The following is a 17,967-nucleotide window of genomic DNA, read 5'->3' on the forward strand; positions in this document are numbered from 1 at the left end:
ATTTACAATTCTTTGCACAATATAAAGAAATGCATATGTTTTTAAAAGTGGAACAATTAAGATTTACTGTATATGAGACATTTAAACAGAATTTCCATGTCTTTGTGATGGGACATCACCCCTGAGCCTGCAGGTGGCACCATGGCTAAACCAGACCACACACGCCTGATCATGTGAGCATGCACAAACTCTCCCTGCATCTTTATCACACTTGTCTGAAGCCAATTTGAATTAGGTTAAGTATGTTGAGCAACCTCTGGCAATTTCCAGCACAGTTCAATCTAACCATTTGAGCTGCCGTCTAACTGAACACAACCACGCTGGTATATTGGATATATGAAGGATTATATTTCAGGAATGAGGTGTTTTTTGTGGACACAAATGAAGAAAACTTGTCTTGTGGTATTATGAAATAAGTTTAATTTCCTTGTACACGTGGATTTTTCAGCATTTTAGTTGTGTGAGTGAAGTTTCTCACAGAATCTCACAAATATGTTCACAAATCAACAACGTCTGACATTGCGTGTTCTCTTTTTGTGTCACTTGCTATGTGCGAAGTGCAAATAGGGTTCCGCCCACTGTCAACATGTGAGGAGAGACCTTTCTGTACAATTCAACCACCTTTCCTCTTCACAAATCCATCCACAGAACCTAGATGGAAGAGAAAAAACAAAAGTACAATACCAGTTTAAGGGGAAGTGCTAATTTAATCCCATGGTGCAGTTAGAGCCTCACCTGTTTGAGCACAGCATAAATCATGAAGGCCAACAGCAGCGTGGTTGAAGTCTCTTCGAGACGTGGGGATGCGTTAGAATCCGGCCCTGAACACACAATAAAAACAAAAAAGACATGGTAGAATAACTGCAAACTGTGTCCACATGATCATTTTAGGCTTTAACAAGTTTATGCACCTCTTATTTTTATAGTCTTAAAAGCTGTGGCTGTCTTTCCTGAAGCAGTGTTCTGCGCCTCGCACTTGAGAGAGACAGATTTAAGCGGATGATCCACTCTCATCTCTACCACATTGCCCCTCACAGTCTGATTGTCCACAGATGACAAGTAGCGACAGGAAGGCAGACATTCAGCTGTACAGGTAAACCTGTGCGTTTCTGCTATTCCTACAGTGTCGGGGCCTTTGATCTGGACCTCGGATGGACCAGCTGGGAATTGACAACAAAAAAAGTGCTGTAGCTGCATATTTACCAAATGGGTATGATATTTGGGAGTATATCTTGAGCTGTGTAACTATCTCTCCAACATCAACAGCGAGTCTCCTTGCTTACATGTAACGTTTATTTTTTGAGTAGCGGAAACAAACATCCCGGACACACTATTGGTGGCTTTGCAGGTGAGTGATATGGGGTTGTACGTCTCCCAAGGAGTCATCGAGATCGTGTTCCCCTGACCACCAAACCACGCGCCTCCATCCAACTTCCAGGCGTAGGTGCAAGATGGCTGACAGTAGGCGTGGCAACTGTAGGTGTAGCTCGTTGACGCCGCCACCAGATCGGTGCCTGTAATGGAAACGTTGGCAGGTCCGGCTGAGACGACAGAGTTAAATATGAGTCATTAATGGGGCCGTGTGTTATAAGGCTATAAGACCACAGAATCCTTCTTATGTAAAACTCAATTTTAAACATGCATCGATCACATACCTAACACTTGGAGCTGCTTTGTTGCAGTGGCGACCACATTTGTGGCAACATTTGTGGCCGTGCACGTCACATTTAAGGCCTTTACCCAATGTCTAACTGTGAAAACCAGGACATCTCCCTGACCCTGAGCACTCTGTCCAACCAAAGACATCGAATAGGTACATGCAAGACATTCGCCATCGCATTTGACGCTGGCCGGGACGCCCACAGTCACATAGTCTGGACTGGAAATGGATACTTTCACACCTGAAAGTGTCAACAGCCACAGTTTATGATCAGGTTGATATAATAGATAATATTTCCTGTTTGATTGGATGTAGAATCACTTAGCGTTACCATTGCCATATAGTTCAGGCTGCTCTCCAGCTGAAGATACAGCTGGCCGGGGGCCTAACAGGTGGAGAAAAGACGCTTCATGAACATAAACCTTCAACCACCAAAGTGCAGCATTTCTTTTTAGCTTCAACTCACATCACAAATGTGATTTAAAGCGCATTGGGTTAATAATGAAGTTGTTCCATAATCTGCAAGTGTTGCTTGAGACTTTTGTAACTCAAAACTAAATAAAGTCAAATCAGATCAGTGTTCAATAAATATCTTAAATTGAAATGGGAAAATTTAAGTAAACGACACATACAAAACAAATGGAAAATCCTGGCGTTACCTGCTAGAAACAGCAGCCACAGAAGTCTGCTGAGGTGTGAGTGTCCTCCGTTTCCTTTAGACACGTAGCTTTTAGCCATTGTGCTGTAAGAATCTGAAGTGTGTCTCCACCAGGAAATCAGAGCGACTGCTACATGGTCAGTCAACATCAGAGGGCAAACAGCTCTTATCACAGACAAGCTGACAAGAACCATGACAGATTTCTTAGTCACGCTAATGAAAAGTCTATCGATTTTAATTGATGACAGCTCGGTCAGTAGATTGTAACAAATCACATTTATTGAAACAAATTAACAACGGTGTCCATAACTAATGCACAATTACAAAAAAAAAAAAGAAAACATTCTAGAGAAAGGAATCTTTTTGGTGTGAGTAAAAGTTAATACTTTAGTGTGTAAGAACGCGTTTGTGCCGAGGTGTGTGTGCTCTTAAAGCGACGTCTCCTTTGAGTCCCTTGTTGGCCTGAAGGTCAGTATCTCTGTGAATGTGTGACCTGCGCAAACACAAAAGGAGGAGATTTCTGCATCAGTCATCATCATGTCTGTGTCCTGCCTTCAGATCCAAAACAACAGGAAAGTCTGGTGTTACATGGAAGATCTGAGCGTGTCAGTGACCTCCTCTGGCAAACGGCTGGTACTGTCACACTGGACACTTTCAATCTCTGTTACACCACTCTTCCCTCCAGCTAAAGGTGACCTGATAAATGTCTAATATAGAAGTTCTGTTTTGGTTGACAAGCTGTAAAAAAATATTAATGAAAGCTGCTTTAATTCTTACGTTTCCACTGGTCCAGCGGCAGGTCCGTGTTGTCCATGGTCTGATCGTACGGCAGCGCCTCGGTCTCCTCTTCGGCATCTCTGTACTCGCTGAAGAAAGGAAGGTCCAGCGCCTCCGAGGCGCTCACCCTCTGCTCCGGATCCAGGAGCAGCATCTTTTCTAAGACGCACACCGCTGCGGGAGGCAGAAAGACATTTCAGAGTCGGTGTGATGGAGGCTCAGCAGAAGCAGCAGCTGCGTACCGGGAAGACTTCCACCTACCATTTGAACTAGCTTTGGTAAAAATGCAGTGCAGATCTTTTTTTGGCACCTTGGGTAGACTTCTGATGTAGTTTTTGGCCTGTTTAAAAAGGTAACAGAAGCTGGTGTTGATACAAGTGAAGTTTGATCGTGTGTCAAGTCTGTCTTTACAACAACTTACATCTTGACTCTGCAGCTTCACAACAAAGTCGGCAGCTGGGGTTCCTGTGATCTTCATGATTTCTCTGAGCTGGTCCAGGTCTGGCAGCAGCTACTGTTAAGATTAATCTGCTGCATGGTTTATATGTAGCACAGTAAAACCGGCAACTCAGTGATATTTAGAGCAGGTACAACAGATCCTAAAGGAAACAGACTCGTTGCTCCTCATGCTGACACATTAGGAAACACTGCAGCACTTCGGTTTATGTGGAAGATAATGAAGGATACGATCGTTTCCCTTGAACAGCGGCTTTCCCAGCAGCATCTCCGCCATGATGCAACCTGCTGACCAGATGTCCACTGCAACAGAGAGCACACGTCAGCCCGTTACGTCAAGGTGAAGACAGAGGAGGCTGCTGATGTTTAACATGAAGAATGGGTGTTTACCAGTTTGTGTGTAGTGCATCCAGTTTAGGATAACCTCAGGCGCTCGGTACCAGCGCGTCACGACGTAGCCGGTCATTTCTGCGTCGGCCTGCCTGGCCAGGCCAAAGTCGAGAATCTGAAGCAGGAGTAAAATATAGTAAATCAGTCCATATAAACAGGGAGGGCTGCAGAGGATTTCTCAATTTGTCAAATAGGGAATAATCAATAATCAAATCTGAGAACTGTGTGAGGAAAAAGCACTCGAAGTTGGACTACCTTCAACTCACAGTCAGGGTTGATGGCTAAATTTCCAGGTTTAAGGTCCTGTGGGATAAAAACAATGTGAGACGATGACATTTAACAGTGTATTGTCTTGAGATTAGCAAGACACAAATAGACACACAGCAGAGCTCGCTGTGTGGGAATCAGTTGGAATGGGACTGAGTGTGATAAAGAGGAAGAGCCCTCCCCCAAAGCTCATCGTTACAGGTCAAAGTTCACGTACCCTGTGGATGATCCCTGCAGAGTGGATATACTGAGGAGAGAGGGGACACAGACGTCGCCGTCAGCTTCAGCTCTCTGATTTAAACTGATTTACGCTGCGAGTGATGTACATATTGATACATCTGCTGGTAAAATGATTCACCTTGAGTCCTTTCAGCATCTGATAGACGAGGAACTGCACTCGGTCCTCTGATAACCTTTCCAGCTTCATCAGTTTGCCGAGATCAGTGCCCATGAACGGCATCACCAGGTAACTGTGGGCGAGAGAAAACAGTCAAGTAACGAAATCAATGAAGAAACAGAGTTTCTAAGCGGGATTCGGAATTTCACAGCAACTTACAAGTCACGGAATCGGTCCAGGGAGATTTCAGCGGTGAAAACATCCAGCAACCCAATTACCTGATGAGAACCACGAGCATGTCAAGATCAAATCAATGTAGTATTCATGCCTCAAACTGCTATGCTGCACTGATGATGAGCCGCAGCGCGTTCTTACGTTCTCGTGCTTCATGTGCTTGAGGAGCCGCAGCTCTCTGTAGGCCCTCTTGGCGAAAAGTTTGGACTGGAAAGGGGCGGTGGAGTTTCTTGATGGCCACCTGTGTGGCCGTCCGGCGGTCCCACGCTGAGCTGTCAGCACAGATAGAACAGGAACAAGTGTTACTTCAAATAAAACTCAATGCCCATTTGGTTGCAACATTTCCAATAACGTGGACTCTTTTTGTTAATAATAATAAAGCAGACGTCTATAAGGAAATGAACAAATCAGCATTCAGGTGACGCCTGCCTCTCCTGACATGTCAAGTTTTAAACCCCTTGTGGGAAGGAACGGCCCGTTAGTGGCCAAACACAAAGTAGAGCTCCATTCTCTGCACTTAACTAGGGTTCTTTGACTTTTTCCCAACAATGCCACTGAGGGGGTGGGTTTCTTTGTTGACCCTCATCCACACAACACAATGCAAAGAGGGGCCCTGCAGAACCAGCCAGCTGTGGCTCAACCACTGAGCAGAACACCCCACACAAGGAGAGGTGCTGCTGCACCAAGATGAGGGTATAGCGGAGTGCATTGAAGCGCACTCAATAAAACCACCGGGCTGAATCTTGTGAGTGAAAGTGAAAGCAGGCAGCAAGTGTGGTTACTTTTCTTGTCTTGATTCCTATCAGCCAGGGTAAATTCAGTGCACGCGTGTTGTTCGCTCACCACACTGTCCCATAGGCGCCTGTGCCGACCTGCTTCAAGTCGCGGTACCTCTCCGGAACCTCCCACACGGTCCGGTTCACCTCCTGCCGGTAGAATCCCGTCCTGGACCGCACAGCCATCCTCTACGGACCAGACAAGGCTGAGGTCAGGGTGTGGGTCCGCTCGGCTGTCGGCTCTGCTGCGCTCCGTGATCTCATGTGAAGAAGTGCTGGTTTGATTTCAGGCGCACGGGACGCGCGGCGCGTCGCGGGGAACTGTTTGGTGAGGCGCAGATTCCTCCAGATAAACCAGCCAACAATCACACACACTCACACACACACACACACACAGTCCTTGTTAGTCATGGTTCCTGGTCGCCCAGGGCAGTTTGTGGGTGTGTCTGCTCGGGGGTGGGGAGGAGGCCTCAAAACATCTGCCACCCTAAGGCGCCTCCAGGAACCTTACAAAAACCCTAAACCCTCAAATCCCTGCAGAGGAGAAAACACTTACACTGAGTCAATCAGTGGCTTTATACTGACAGGTGTAAAAACAAAAATAATAATAATAAATGGTTTTTTGGAGTAGAAAGTGGAATATTTGCCTCTTAATTGTAGTAGAGTAAAATAAAACTAAAGTAACATGACCATAAAATGGATACAACTTACCATCTCTTTATCCTGTCTTATGCTATACTACAGTACATTATACTAGGATGTGATATACAATAGTAATCTACATACTATGATAGTACTCAATAGTAAGCCTGTAATATATGATACTACGCCATATTACAATATACAGTAGATTCCTTTAAGTACCCAGCATTGTTACATTGTTAAATGCCAGAGGGAGTCCATGCTTTGAAAGGCCTGGCATACCACATCCATAATGCTAAAGTGAAAATGTATTTCAAAAACATTTTACAAATGAATTCAAAATGAGACTGAAGGGATTGAAGCATTTTAAAATAATATCAATTGTAAATAAATACATTGTAAATCATTTTAAAATGCAAAACACCAGTAGCTGCATATAAGAATACTGATCATTAGGAAGGAAATGTGAGACAAATACAAACAGAAATAATGATTTATTATGTTGAAGCAAGAATTTGTCAAGTCGCGTAGTTGAGAAATAATAAAATCATCTTAATTATTCCAAAACCAAGAGCTGACGTACACTTGATTACAGTTGGATCACATGCCACCATGTATTCATAAGACGCTTCTAACTTGGAACAAACATTCAGTTTACATGTACATTCGGTTTGCAGTTCACTATTCCAACCAGCACAGGTACAACTTCAACATAAGCAGCACGACACTTGAACATTCAGAGCTCGAACACGCGCTGACTGGGACGAACAGGTTTTCGATTCATTTAGACGTCGACACTTCGCATCCAGTGTTGCACGGACGGCCACATGTAGCATTCCAGTGTGAACAGGAAGAAAAAATAGTTTGTTTAGAGCAGGTTTTCTGTTATTCTCTGTGTCAAAAATGATTTCTTAGTGGAAAAGTGTGTGTGTGTATGTGTGTGTGTGGTATTAATGGTTCTCTGAGACAAAAATGATGTCATTTGGTTCACTTAACTTAAGTAGCCTGAGCCACAGGATCACAGTTTGCTTGCAAGATTACGAAGGACACACCAAACTACACCTAAAATCCAGCTAATCCTGTATAATCCAGAGAGCTCAGATGAGCTGGATTGGTAATCACGTGTGAATCACTGCTGTGGTTAACTGCAGTATTACTCACACTAGTATTATGAGGCATGGTTAATACTATTACAGTGTACTGCTCAAAGTAGAATTGTAGGAAGCAAGTACGCAAGCAATTAGAATCAGTTTCCCATTTTATAACATCTCCATTGTCCTTTTTTTCTCTTGACATTTTCACTGACCTTAGTAAGGAAACTTGTGGTTTATTGGCTCTGCACACTGTGGTTGAACGCAGGCGAATTATTTGGACCTCAGCAAAAAGTCTGCTGCAAGAAAAAGTCTGCCAATTGTCATAATGGTGTGCATATAGTAGTGCAACATTAACACATTAGCACAGTGCACAGTTGAATGGTTACAAGTCAGTGTATTAGTTTTCTTTCTTTTATTTAAGCATTATAAAGAAACTGAAACTGAGGAAATATGATTTATCTAACATGGCTCAGCCTGGAGTGTTTGACTATTTACAAAATGCCTGTAATCTTAATTATTGTAAACACGAACCATGGCTGTAAAACACAGCAGAGAACTATGGAAACCTGATGGGCGCGGCGCCAAAGCCAACAGGTGATCAGAGAACCAGCCATCAGCGGATATACTGGATATAAAGAAGCACGGTGACACTGTAAACACAGACCTGCAGCACAGCCACTCTGCTCCAGCTTTGGCATATAAAGTCTATTAATCACTGTGCTAATTAATAGCACAGTCGGTGTTTTTGATTCTGTAAGATGGAGAGGATGACGTTCATCTAAGGGAAAAACTGTTTCTGTTTCGCTTACTTTTGGTTTTTATTGGTTACTATGCAGACATTATGAAGATAAAACATGAAAAGGTGGCCACGTTGCTGTAAATCCCCTTCTCTCTGGCCCTCAGGCTGGTTTCAAACCAATGTGACTGATACAATAAGCAGCCCTAATGGTTATAATACCGCACTAGTTATATGGTTTAATAATAAAATGCACAAAAATCATGCAGTAGTATGCAGGCTAAAGCTATGCTCTGACATGATGTGGCATTACTGCAAGCCTTTCAACATGAAGTCCCTATATATCTATATAAGCACCGACTTATGGTATGGAGTCATAAGGAGGCATTGCTTTTGTTGCTTTGGAAATCGTAGTGTGCATTTCACCGTCCTATCAGTCTGTAAACACAGTCCACTTCTTTAAAGTTGCTCTCTTGTATGACTCCTCTTACGTAGTCGTGTTCCTCATTGTACCCTCACCGAGCGGAAGCATAAGAGGAAGCAACTTTCTGCACCGCAATAGTCCCGCTAAGCTGATTCTAAAAAGCTCCCTGTAACTGCAACATGTGCATCAGATCGCGTGGGGCTCACAGTCGCACCGAGCGGAGAGAGTGCACAGTTTTCTCGCGACAGTCCGTCTCCCACTCGGTGAGTGTGTGCTCCATCTCCAGGTGAGAGGGTGAGGCGGAGCAGGACACGGCTCACGGCTCCACCTGAAGGCTATCGGTCTTGCTGCTGGATGCTTTGAAGCTGTTCACCTCTTCGAATACCAACTCTGTGAAGACACAAAAGAGAGAAATGAGAAAAAAAAAAAAAAAAAAACGAGTATTTGAGCGTCTGTTTAAACAGTAAAACTGCAAAAGCACCTCCATGACATTTCATTGTCACGACACAAAGCAATCTTACATGAAAACTGGGATATTTCTGTTGCAGGTTTATTTTAAGTCCTATAATAATTGTGCTTGTTCGGCCTGGTACACTAATCTAACAAAGAAACTCAAAATTAGCATTCAAACCATGCAAAAATATCCTCCATGACTCACTCACAGCATTTTCTGCAGCTCACATGCATGATTGTGTAATTCCTGCTGTGACAATCTATATCAATATAATATTTAATTTCAAATAAAAGCTTCACCTTTCCATTCCTCTAGAGTTCGGTCTTTGCTCTCTATAGTTTGATCATAAGGGGGGGCCTCCGGCTCGTCATCTGGATCGTGGTACTGCGAGAAGTAGGGGTGGGACAGGGCTTCGCTGGCTGAGATCCTCCCATCACAGTCCAGGACCAGCATGCGCTTCAACAGGTCGACGGCTAACAGAGATAGAAGCAGGACTAGTTCAACAGGACTGGGCGGGGTTGGACACAAGTTGAAGTGCAAAACCTGTTTAACTGTATTTCTCCTTTTCAATTGAATTTCAGGACTTGACAACCTGTGCTGCAGCACGTACCTAGTGGATTTGCTCCCCTGAAAATCTTTTCCAGGTCTTGCTGGGGCATGAAGGGCAGAGACTGGATGTACTTCTGTGCCTGCAAATAGAGACCAGCGTTCAACTCGTGGCATGTGACCATTTGGTGTCACCAGTCAGTGATCGACGACCACAAACACTCGTGCATATTGACTCTTCAGTCAGTCAGTGAAATGACTAATCAGTGAGAAAAGGTTGCCTGTGTCTGCAAAAAAACATCACATGCACTCCCTCACATGTTCGGAGCAGATCTTCTTTAACAGCTCGGGTGTCGGTGTCCCAACCACCTCCATTATTCTCTTCAGCTGGTCAATATCTTTGTGCAGGTTAAGGGCTGTGGCATCTTCACATATGAAATCGACTAACACTGTATTCAGGAAGACTTTCTACTTTCAGTGCTGCTAAAAAAAAAGTTGAATCTGGTCACGCTCTTTCTACAGTGTGACATATTCTCGGCACATTACTCTGCTGTCATGTGAGTGATGAATATCTGTCGCTTGCCCTCCTTGTTATCGTCGCCCAGTTATCATCGTTGCTGCTGTGATGACGTTCCAGACTTGTAATATCCTGTCTGTGAGTATTTCAATCCACTGTGCTAACAAGCTTTTAAATACATACAACCAATCCTCCAGCTGGACTTCCCGGATCATATTTCATTGCCTCACCACCACTACGGTACATGAAACAGCACACCCTCTCCAATACAGCCCCTTGCATTGTTTTAATGGCGGATAAATGTGTGTGTGAATACAGCCAAGGACTCAATCTCTAACACAGATCACTAAATCAAATTTCAGCCTTTAGTCATTGCTTCTACTCATCTATTGTGTCTGTGTTGATGCACCTCCCAGTCAGAAAGGCCTGGGTTTGTGATGCAAATCCACCAGAGGTCTGCTTCCACAGGGCACTTTACAAAAGTAATGGGAGGTTGATGACAAGAGGGGAAAGTAGCTGCAAATTGCGGTGGAGTCCGGTGCTGTTAAAGGATACAGTCAGTGCCGGGAAAAAGGACTTTTCCCTTCAGCAGCTCTCCCATAATGCATCCCACGGACCAAATATCAACTGGAACAGAAACACCAGGTGTTCAGTTTTAATCATATTTAACCAGTTTTGTTAAAAGCAGACAGTTGGACCCCCTCTTACCATTCTGGTTGTAATGCATCCAGTTCAGCATTATCTCCGGCGCTCGATACCAGCGAGTCGCTACGTACCCCGTCATCTCGTCATCTGTCTGCCTCGCCAACCCAAAGTCTAGGATCTGCAGAGGAGGTCCAGGGTGTTTAAGAGATGGGGTTCACGCTGTAGGTTGCAGATGTTGAACTAAAGTGAAAGTCAGTCTTACCCTCAGCTCGCAGTCCTCATTTACTGCCACGTTACTTGGCTTGAGGTCCTGAGAGAGACAGTGAAACAGACAAAGACCTGATTAGATTAAAGATGATCTGCAAAGAGAGGAATGGTTCAGACTCACTTTATTATCCATTTCAGGCTATTTCCGCTGTATTTATCCAGAGCACATCCATAGAAACGCTTCAACTCAGTCTATATACCAACGTATCTTCAATGAAGAGTTAGAACAAGATGCTGCTGCTGTCAGGTAGAGTTGAATAAGATGACTTTCTAACCTTGAAGGCTACTTTAGCTGTATTTTAGAGCAAAATGAGAAGAAGGCACTCACTCTGTGGATCAATCCTGCTGAATGGATGTACTGTCCGACGGGCGATGGGGGAGGAGAGAGGACAGAGGAGAGGAATAGAGGACATAAAGGGGGACAGGGGTCAACAGTGCAGTTCACCATATTAGCCCCAGCCTAAAGGGGGGCTGCTTTTGTGTGTCCCATGGTAACCAGACTGAGTGGACAGCCGCTCTGCTCTGCTGGCTCCTGAGCTGATCCAGCGTTAGTCAGAACTTACTGGACACTGGTCAAATACAGTAGAATGTATCATAATGCTGTAAAATTACCTTGAGGCCACGGAGGAGCTGGTAAATTAAGAACTGCACGTGCTCGTCTGACAGTCTCTGAAATTTAACGATGTTATTGAGGTCTGCACCCATTAGGTTAGTCACCAGGTAGCTGGAAAAGGGGAAAGTGCATAGTTATTGGTGGAAAGCGGACAGGTGTACAGCTTGTAGTAAACATCAAGTGATTATAGACCTACAGCTCATTGAAGTCTTCTAATGTTGCAGCAGGTGTGAAGACGTCCAGCAGCCCTATTACCTGCAGAGACAGAGACAAGCGGAGCTGATCAATAGCCGGGCCGAGACATGCAGAGAGCTGCGTCTGTCTGTCTCTGGATATTTTTATAGGGAGCACTAACATTCTCGTGTTTCATGTGCTTGAGCAGCCTGAGTTCCCGGTACGAGCGGCGGCTGTGGATCAGAGACTGAAAAGGCCTGGACAGTTTCTTCACCGCAACTTTTTGCCTCGAGACAACGTCGTACGCTGAACTGGAGAGGGGAAACAGAGAGAAATCAAATATTACAAACCTCTGAATGAAAGCTACCACAACATATCTGAATTAGTGTTTATTAAGTATTCCAACTGCAAGTAGTAGTAGTAGTAGTAGCAGCAGTAGTAGTATGTCATATCTATCTATGAAATAAAATACAAAAGCTCTTCCTTTAACCTTGATATCAGCTAATGATAGTATGAGGATATGATCAATGTGGAGACACAGAGAGACACAAAGTCTGACAGAGACATCGAGAGCAACGGGGACAGATCTAAAGAGGATGTGGTGGAACAAGAGGTGTGAAGATGTCAGATATGGCAGTGCCACGGCTCATTTCATCTGCTTCTTTAGAAATGTAAATGTCGTCCCCCACCCCCTCCCTCCCCGCCGCTCCCTCTTTTGTGATGCCAATGTCTTTTCAGCCGCAGCCAGCTTTTCAACACTTTGGAGCGCTAATAATACAGCCATCAGAGAGTGGAACAGACAAACAGGAAGGAAACGAGAATTGAGAAACGCTGCGGAGGGCTGCAGAAACAGCAAGCAAGAAGTGAAACGCTGACTCCAAGAAGTGGACATTTAAAGCAGCGCAGAAAGAGAATGTTGCAACCGTGGTTAGTGTCTGTATGGAGCCGTGTGCTTTAAAACACAAATATGTGTTAATGTAATGGTACATTAAATCATCACACAGACGTGTTTAGGAATTTCTCAGTAATGAAATTGACTGTGGCTGAAACCACAACCTGACACATTTTATTTCCATCATGCAAAAAAATAGCTTCTTTTGCAGTTTGCTGCACTTGTTTTTTTTTTTTTCACAGAGACCCGTGATGCGCACATGCTTGAGTAAGTTACACAGTTGCACGGCTGAGTGCATCCATGTGGCTCTACAGTATCTCTTATGATCACCTGCTGCCAGACCGGATGCCCACCCGGCTTCAGCCAGAGAGCAGCAGCAGCAGCAGCCAGGCTCTGACATGAACCAGGCCTCTCAAATACTTTCCTCCCAGCCGTCTTCCATACATGGGCCTGAGCAGCACAGCCGAGGCATCGATTTCTCTCCTCTTATTTCGTCTCTGTATCCTGTATTTTTTTAATATCCCAGCTCGCTAATATCTAATGAACAATTATTCCAGCACACATTTTATCCATCGGGGAACATTTTCTAATTCCAATACTTAGTCTAATTAATTCAGATTAAATAGAGAGAGGGAAACCTTTCATTTGCATACACGTGGCAACAGGGGATTCTTCCAATTATGCAGAGGAAATCATAATTTGGTCCACAGGTTTTTGTCAAGGTGGAGTAATTCCTGCATAACACTGCCTCCAATATTATGCATGTAGGGTTTAGTTTGCTTCCAATGCACACACACTACCATACCGTGTCTTTTAAATGGCACCTCGCCATCTATCCAATAAGCATCAGCAGCAAATCAGAACTCTAATCTCGTTTTCTGCTTGGTTTTATCAGATTTCCAATCAACAATCTGACAAGACGTAACTTTTTTTTATTATCAGGAGAGAATGAACCAGTCATGTTTTATTCATATTTAACCAAACGAGGAGCTTCATGCCAAAGACCGGGTTTGCTGAACAGATGTTACATATGCTGATGTACGATCAAAGCAGCCTTGATCAGCTTAGTTGTAGTCTGCCCTCGTGTTCTGTCTGGACTGGTTCCAAAGTGTCTTTGTCAAGAAACAGAAGCAGAAAAGAGAATATTTGTTGAGATTAGGGCTCGATAGCAGGAAGCGGAGCAGACGTATCATAGTTTTTGTGTCATGACTTATCAAAATTCGAGCAGCACTGTATGTTAAATAATTCAATGGGTTTTTATGATACGCTCTCTTGTGCCTGTGCAGCTCTAAATAATTTCCATAATCATTCTTTAAAAGCTAATCCCTTACACCTCGAAAATCTTTGCTTTCCCTTATCCCTTCCCTTACCCTTGTAGTTCTTATAATGGATTATATGAACTCGTTACATCCTTGACTACATGGTCTTAAGGGGGGTTTGCAGTGAGAGCTGTGTGAGATTGTTGTACTGTGCATCTCCAAATGTACTAGACTCTCCGATCCCCCCACCTCACATCACATCACACACACACACACATACAGATGTTAGACTCTGAACCCCCATCCCCCAACCGCTTGTTAAGTCTTGCCATGAGAAAGTCACTGACAATGGCTGGAGAGCAACATTAACAATGGAGGCAGCGGGGGGTGGTGTGTGGAGGAATGTCTTTTGTGTGGATGTGTTATTTAAGAAAGTCAAATCTGAGCAGCTCACTGGAGAGATCGACTTCAAAACGTTTATTGTTGAGAATTTCATTTGAAAAATCATCACTTTGGATTAATTTCAAGCAAATATTAGAAGATAGTGAATCATATTTGCAAAATCATTTCTCATTTTGTATAATCATGTATAGTATGAAAAAGTAATATATAAAATATGATGGAGATTTAAAGCATTTTTATATGTATAATTATCAGCATTGGAGAAAAAAACAGTTTAAAATCAACTCATAGAAACACATAAAGAACATTAGAGGTGCAAAATTGACTCTTGTGACAAATGTCACGTACATCTGAATTTGTAACGTGGGTGTTTAAATCAGACCTTGACCCTGGCAAGTCCGCTTTGCAAAAATGCACATGTGAAAGCTGAAGTCACATTTCCAGTTCTCTAGTTTTATTTTTCTCTCTTGTGCTATTCTGAGCAGAGGTTTTGAAGCTGCAACGCAGGCACGATATTCATGAACAAGATATTACACTGAGATCATCAAGTGGAGCTCCAACAGAGCTGCACACCCCACTACCTGCTAATTCAGATAGTGTCTTAATTAAATATCATCCAGGCTTAAAAGGCTCATGGTTGCAGTTGGAGTCAGACATGTTAAGTAAATGGCAGGTGCAAGCATCAATCCTGAGGCTTCCATTAACTTTTCCCATCCACCGTGGAGCTGTGAGCGGCTCTAATACTTTCATTTGTGTCCCGAAGATGTGATTGTTCCTCCGGGATGAGTCACATCAACACACACCAGCGTCTCATCACTTCCTTATAGGTAACCATCCGCCTGCTTTTACAGCTTTAATTAATATTGACTGTCAGAGGTGGTTATCACCGGGATGCATCGCCATGGAAACAGTATCCCACCAGCTGTTCATATTAAAGCAAATGCATGTTGTAAGATTGGAAACGTCTGCATCCATACCCCCATAAGCAGAGGTGGGGCTGGGTGTGCAGGCATATGCGAGCAGATACAGTCACCTACTGTAGACTTTAGGGTGTCAGACAGACACTGTGTCATCGACTGACACCAGCTGTACACAGGCTTTTCCTAGATGTGGCATCTTTAGGCTCCTGCTACCCCCCCTCCTCATTTTTAGAAGCCTATGGAGACTGTGCTAGGGGTGTAGGGCTGGTAGGGTGGGGTGTTATTTGGGAAATTCTTCTACTGATGCTGTCTCATTGTGTAATTCCCCGCCACCTATATAGGAGCATCAGACAGTGAGATGTGGGTTAAGTGTTAGTCTGGTCCTACAGACCTGCCGTGTCTGACAGCGTGTGACTGACAACGGTGCGCACACACGAAACACGTTATAATCTGCACATAGAAGCAAAACTGTCATTTATATTGGCCCCGAAATAGATGCACAGGCAGCGGGTACACAGCAGCATAACGCCGGTACTAACAATGAAAGCCCAGTATCAGTTTCCAGTCTGCAGCTTCATCCTGTCACCGCCGACATTTACGCACAGCAATGCTGATGCATCATGACCAATGTACGGTAAATGTTGTGGCCGTGCAGCCTCGCCCATCAATCCTACACACACACACACACACACACACACACACAGCCATAAACACTCACCACACCGAGCCATAGGCTCCGGACCCCACCGGCGTCAGATTCTGGTACCGCTCCGGAACCTCCCACACCGTCTTATTCAGCTCCTGCCGGTAAAATCCCGGTCTGGCGGACATTTCTCTGAGCCGGATACGATTCAGAACAGAACGGGCAAAAAACAGGCGGAGGGGGGAGGATGGAGATGAAGGGAGAAAACTGGTAGATGGGACCGCAGGCGGGGGCCGCCGTGTGCTGAGCGAGCTTCTGCTGCTGCTGCTGCTGCTCCGCACCGGCCAGTGACAGCCTCTGTCTCTCTCTCTGTCTCTCTCTCTCTCCCCTTCTCTCTCTATCCTCTTCTCTCTCTAGCCTCTCTCTCTCTCTCTCTCTCTTCAACTCACCCTGTGGCTACACAGCCAAAAAATAAGGTAGACTATTAATAATAATAACAATAATAATAATATCTAAATCAATAGTATCAATCTTTACATTAAATACAAACCAGTCCGTGTTAAAGAGGTAAACAGGTTTTATTTGAAGCTGCACTAACAGAGTTGTGGCCACTGGAGGGCGGAAGGAGTCTGAGATGCTGAGAACAGCTGCCCTCTGGTGATGGAGACGAGCTCACTGACAAGCTCAGACCCACACAGTGTTCAACTGAGGGGTTTTCTGGATTTGCTGTGCGTGTGTTTTCAGCCCACTGATGTGACGCACTGAGATTCTTGAAGATCTGTGCAACAATCACTGATGCAGTCTGTGGTTGTGTTTCTATTGCAGGTCCGCCACACTGAGGCTGAACTCATTTAAAATACTTTTACACGCTTTTTATTTTAAAGCAGCTTGAAATTGTTTTTGGCCACTAGTCGGCAGAAGATCGGCATTTCTCCAGTCATGGGGGTTTCATGTGAGAAGCTGTTCAGTGGAGTCCCTTGCTGAACAGAGGAGTTGGTCTAAGGCGTAATCTTCATGCAGTTCTTTCATAATCATGGTTTCACAGTCATTCACACCTGGTCTCAGTGTTTTTATTGCAACATCAGTGTGTGGCCACCGTATCTGAATACTTGTAGATACGCCTCTGACTAGTTGTAGTTTTAAAAATAACATAATAAGTCTTAAGATAAATCCTAACCCAGTGCTGCCATCAAACTCCACGTTGTTCCTCCGCTGTGCCCTCAGCACTTCCAGCTCCATCCTCTCAGGATGAACTGGAGTCATGATGTTTAGAGGAGAAGACCTGGAGCCTGCAGTGGGCGTCATCATATCATCATATCTCATCATATCACCTCTACCACTCCCGGATCATCATCTCTCCATCTCCTCAGGTCATCTACTACATCAGCATTCTACTATGTGACTCCGGATAACCCTGTCTCCTCTCATTGACCTCCACCCACATCCGAAGTCACCCTCTTCAGCTGTGACGTCACATACACTGTAGGTCTACTCCTCATGTTGAATGAGAGTCTTTTTGTCCACGTTCTTGACATGATGTAAATGATTCTTGATTCGCCAAAATCAAATATCCTGCCACTATATTCAGTTTGAAAGCATTAACAAAACATCCCCGTTATAAACAGTGAGTCTCTGTGTTGCACAGTAACCAGAGTCGCACAGAACTGCGCGTAAAAGCCGAAATAGTCGCACAAACATTAACACATACACGGTTCATACACTTCAGGGCTAATCTTCTTCTTTCCATCCGTGTTACAACCCATCACATGAATAATTATCCTCGCTTGATGTGGTGTTTCTAATATTGTGAGCACAGTTTCACTGTGGCGCATTAGACTCCTGCGTTCTGCTACACTAAAGCAGAAAAACATGCATCAATGATTTTAATATCTTAGCTGTTCGTCTCCCTGTGCGCGTCCTCTAACACTCCGTGTTAACTGTGCGTAAAAGCGCAGGAGCTCTGCGCTTTTACGCACGACATTCAGTCGGTGTTTTACATTCACTGCTACTGTACAGGCAGCGACAAGATCTAGTTTTTAAATCAAGTTCAATTAAAACTGAAACCAACACAAAGTTCCCAGTAACAGTTTAAATAAGTCAGTTTTTATATTTTAATTTTAAATTCAGGTTGCGCTGTTAGAGCGCTGTCAGTCACCTCCCCAGAGAGAGAGAGAGAGAGAGAGA

The 17,967-nt window shown here is 44.2% G+C and overlaps 2 protein-coding genes and 1 pseudogene across 2 annotated transcripts; all 3 read right to left on the reverse strand.

Annotated features, from left to right (window-relative positions):
* Nucleotides 1-416: 416 nt before the first annotated feature.
* LOC113164776 lies at nucleotides 417-2,271 on the reverse strand. The gene is made up of 6 exons (XM_026364249.1): nucleotides 1,992-2,271; nucleotides 1,656-1,901; nucleotides 1,284-1,541; nucleotides 912-1,160; nucleotides 736-821; nucleotides 417-651 (listed from the first exon to the last, which is right to left on the reverse strand). Exons 2-6 carry the CDS (start codon nucleotides 1,804-1,806, stop codon nucleotides 631-633), a joined length of 765 nt encoding a protein of 254 aa, XP_026220034.1. The 5' UTR covers nucleotides 1,807-1,901; nucleotides 1,992-2,271; the 3' UTR covers nucleotides 417-630.
* LOC113164775 lies at nucleotides 1,993-5,972 on the reverse strand (annotated as a pseudogene).
* A 700-nt stretch (nucleotides 5,973-6,672) lies between these two features.
* mapk11 (mitogen-activated protein kinase 11) lies at nucleotides 6,673-16,129 on the reverse strand. The gene is made up of 12 exons (XM_026363083.1): nucleotides 15,859-16,129; nucleotides 11,849-11,978; nucleotides 11,690-11,748; nucleotides 11,493-11,604; nucleotides 11,209-11,238; nucleotides 10,876-10,923; nucleotides 10,677-10,791; nucleotides 10,524-10,595; nucleotides 9,770-9,849; nucleotides 9,516-9,594; nucleotides 9,205-9,378; nucleotides 6,673-8,841 (listed from the first exon to the last, which is right to left on the reverse strand). The coding sequence occupies exons 1-12, from the start codon at nucleotides 15,969-15,971 to the stop codon at nucleotides 8,768-8,770; spliced, it is 1,086 nt and encodes a 361-aa protein (XP_026218868.1). The 5' UTR covers nucleotides 15,972-16,129; the 3' UTR covers nucleotides 6,673-8,767.
* Between the last annotated feature and the right edge of the window lie 1,838 nt (nucleotides 16,130-17,967).

The sequence above is a fragment of the Anabas testudineus genome, chromosome 23, assembly GCF_900324465.2.
Source record: "Anabas testudineus chromosome 23, fAnaTes1.2, whole genome shotgun sequence".
Lineage (NCBI taxonomy): Eukaryota > Metazoa > Chordata > Actinopteri > Anabantiformes > Anabantidae > Anabas > Anabas testudineus.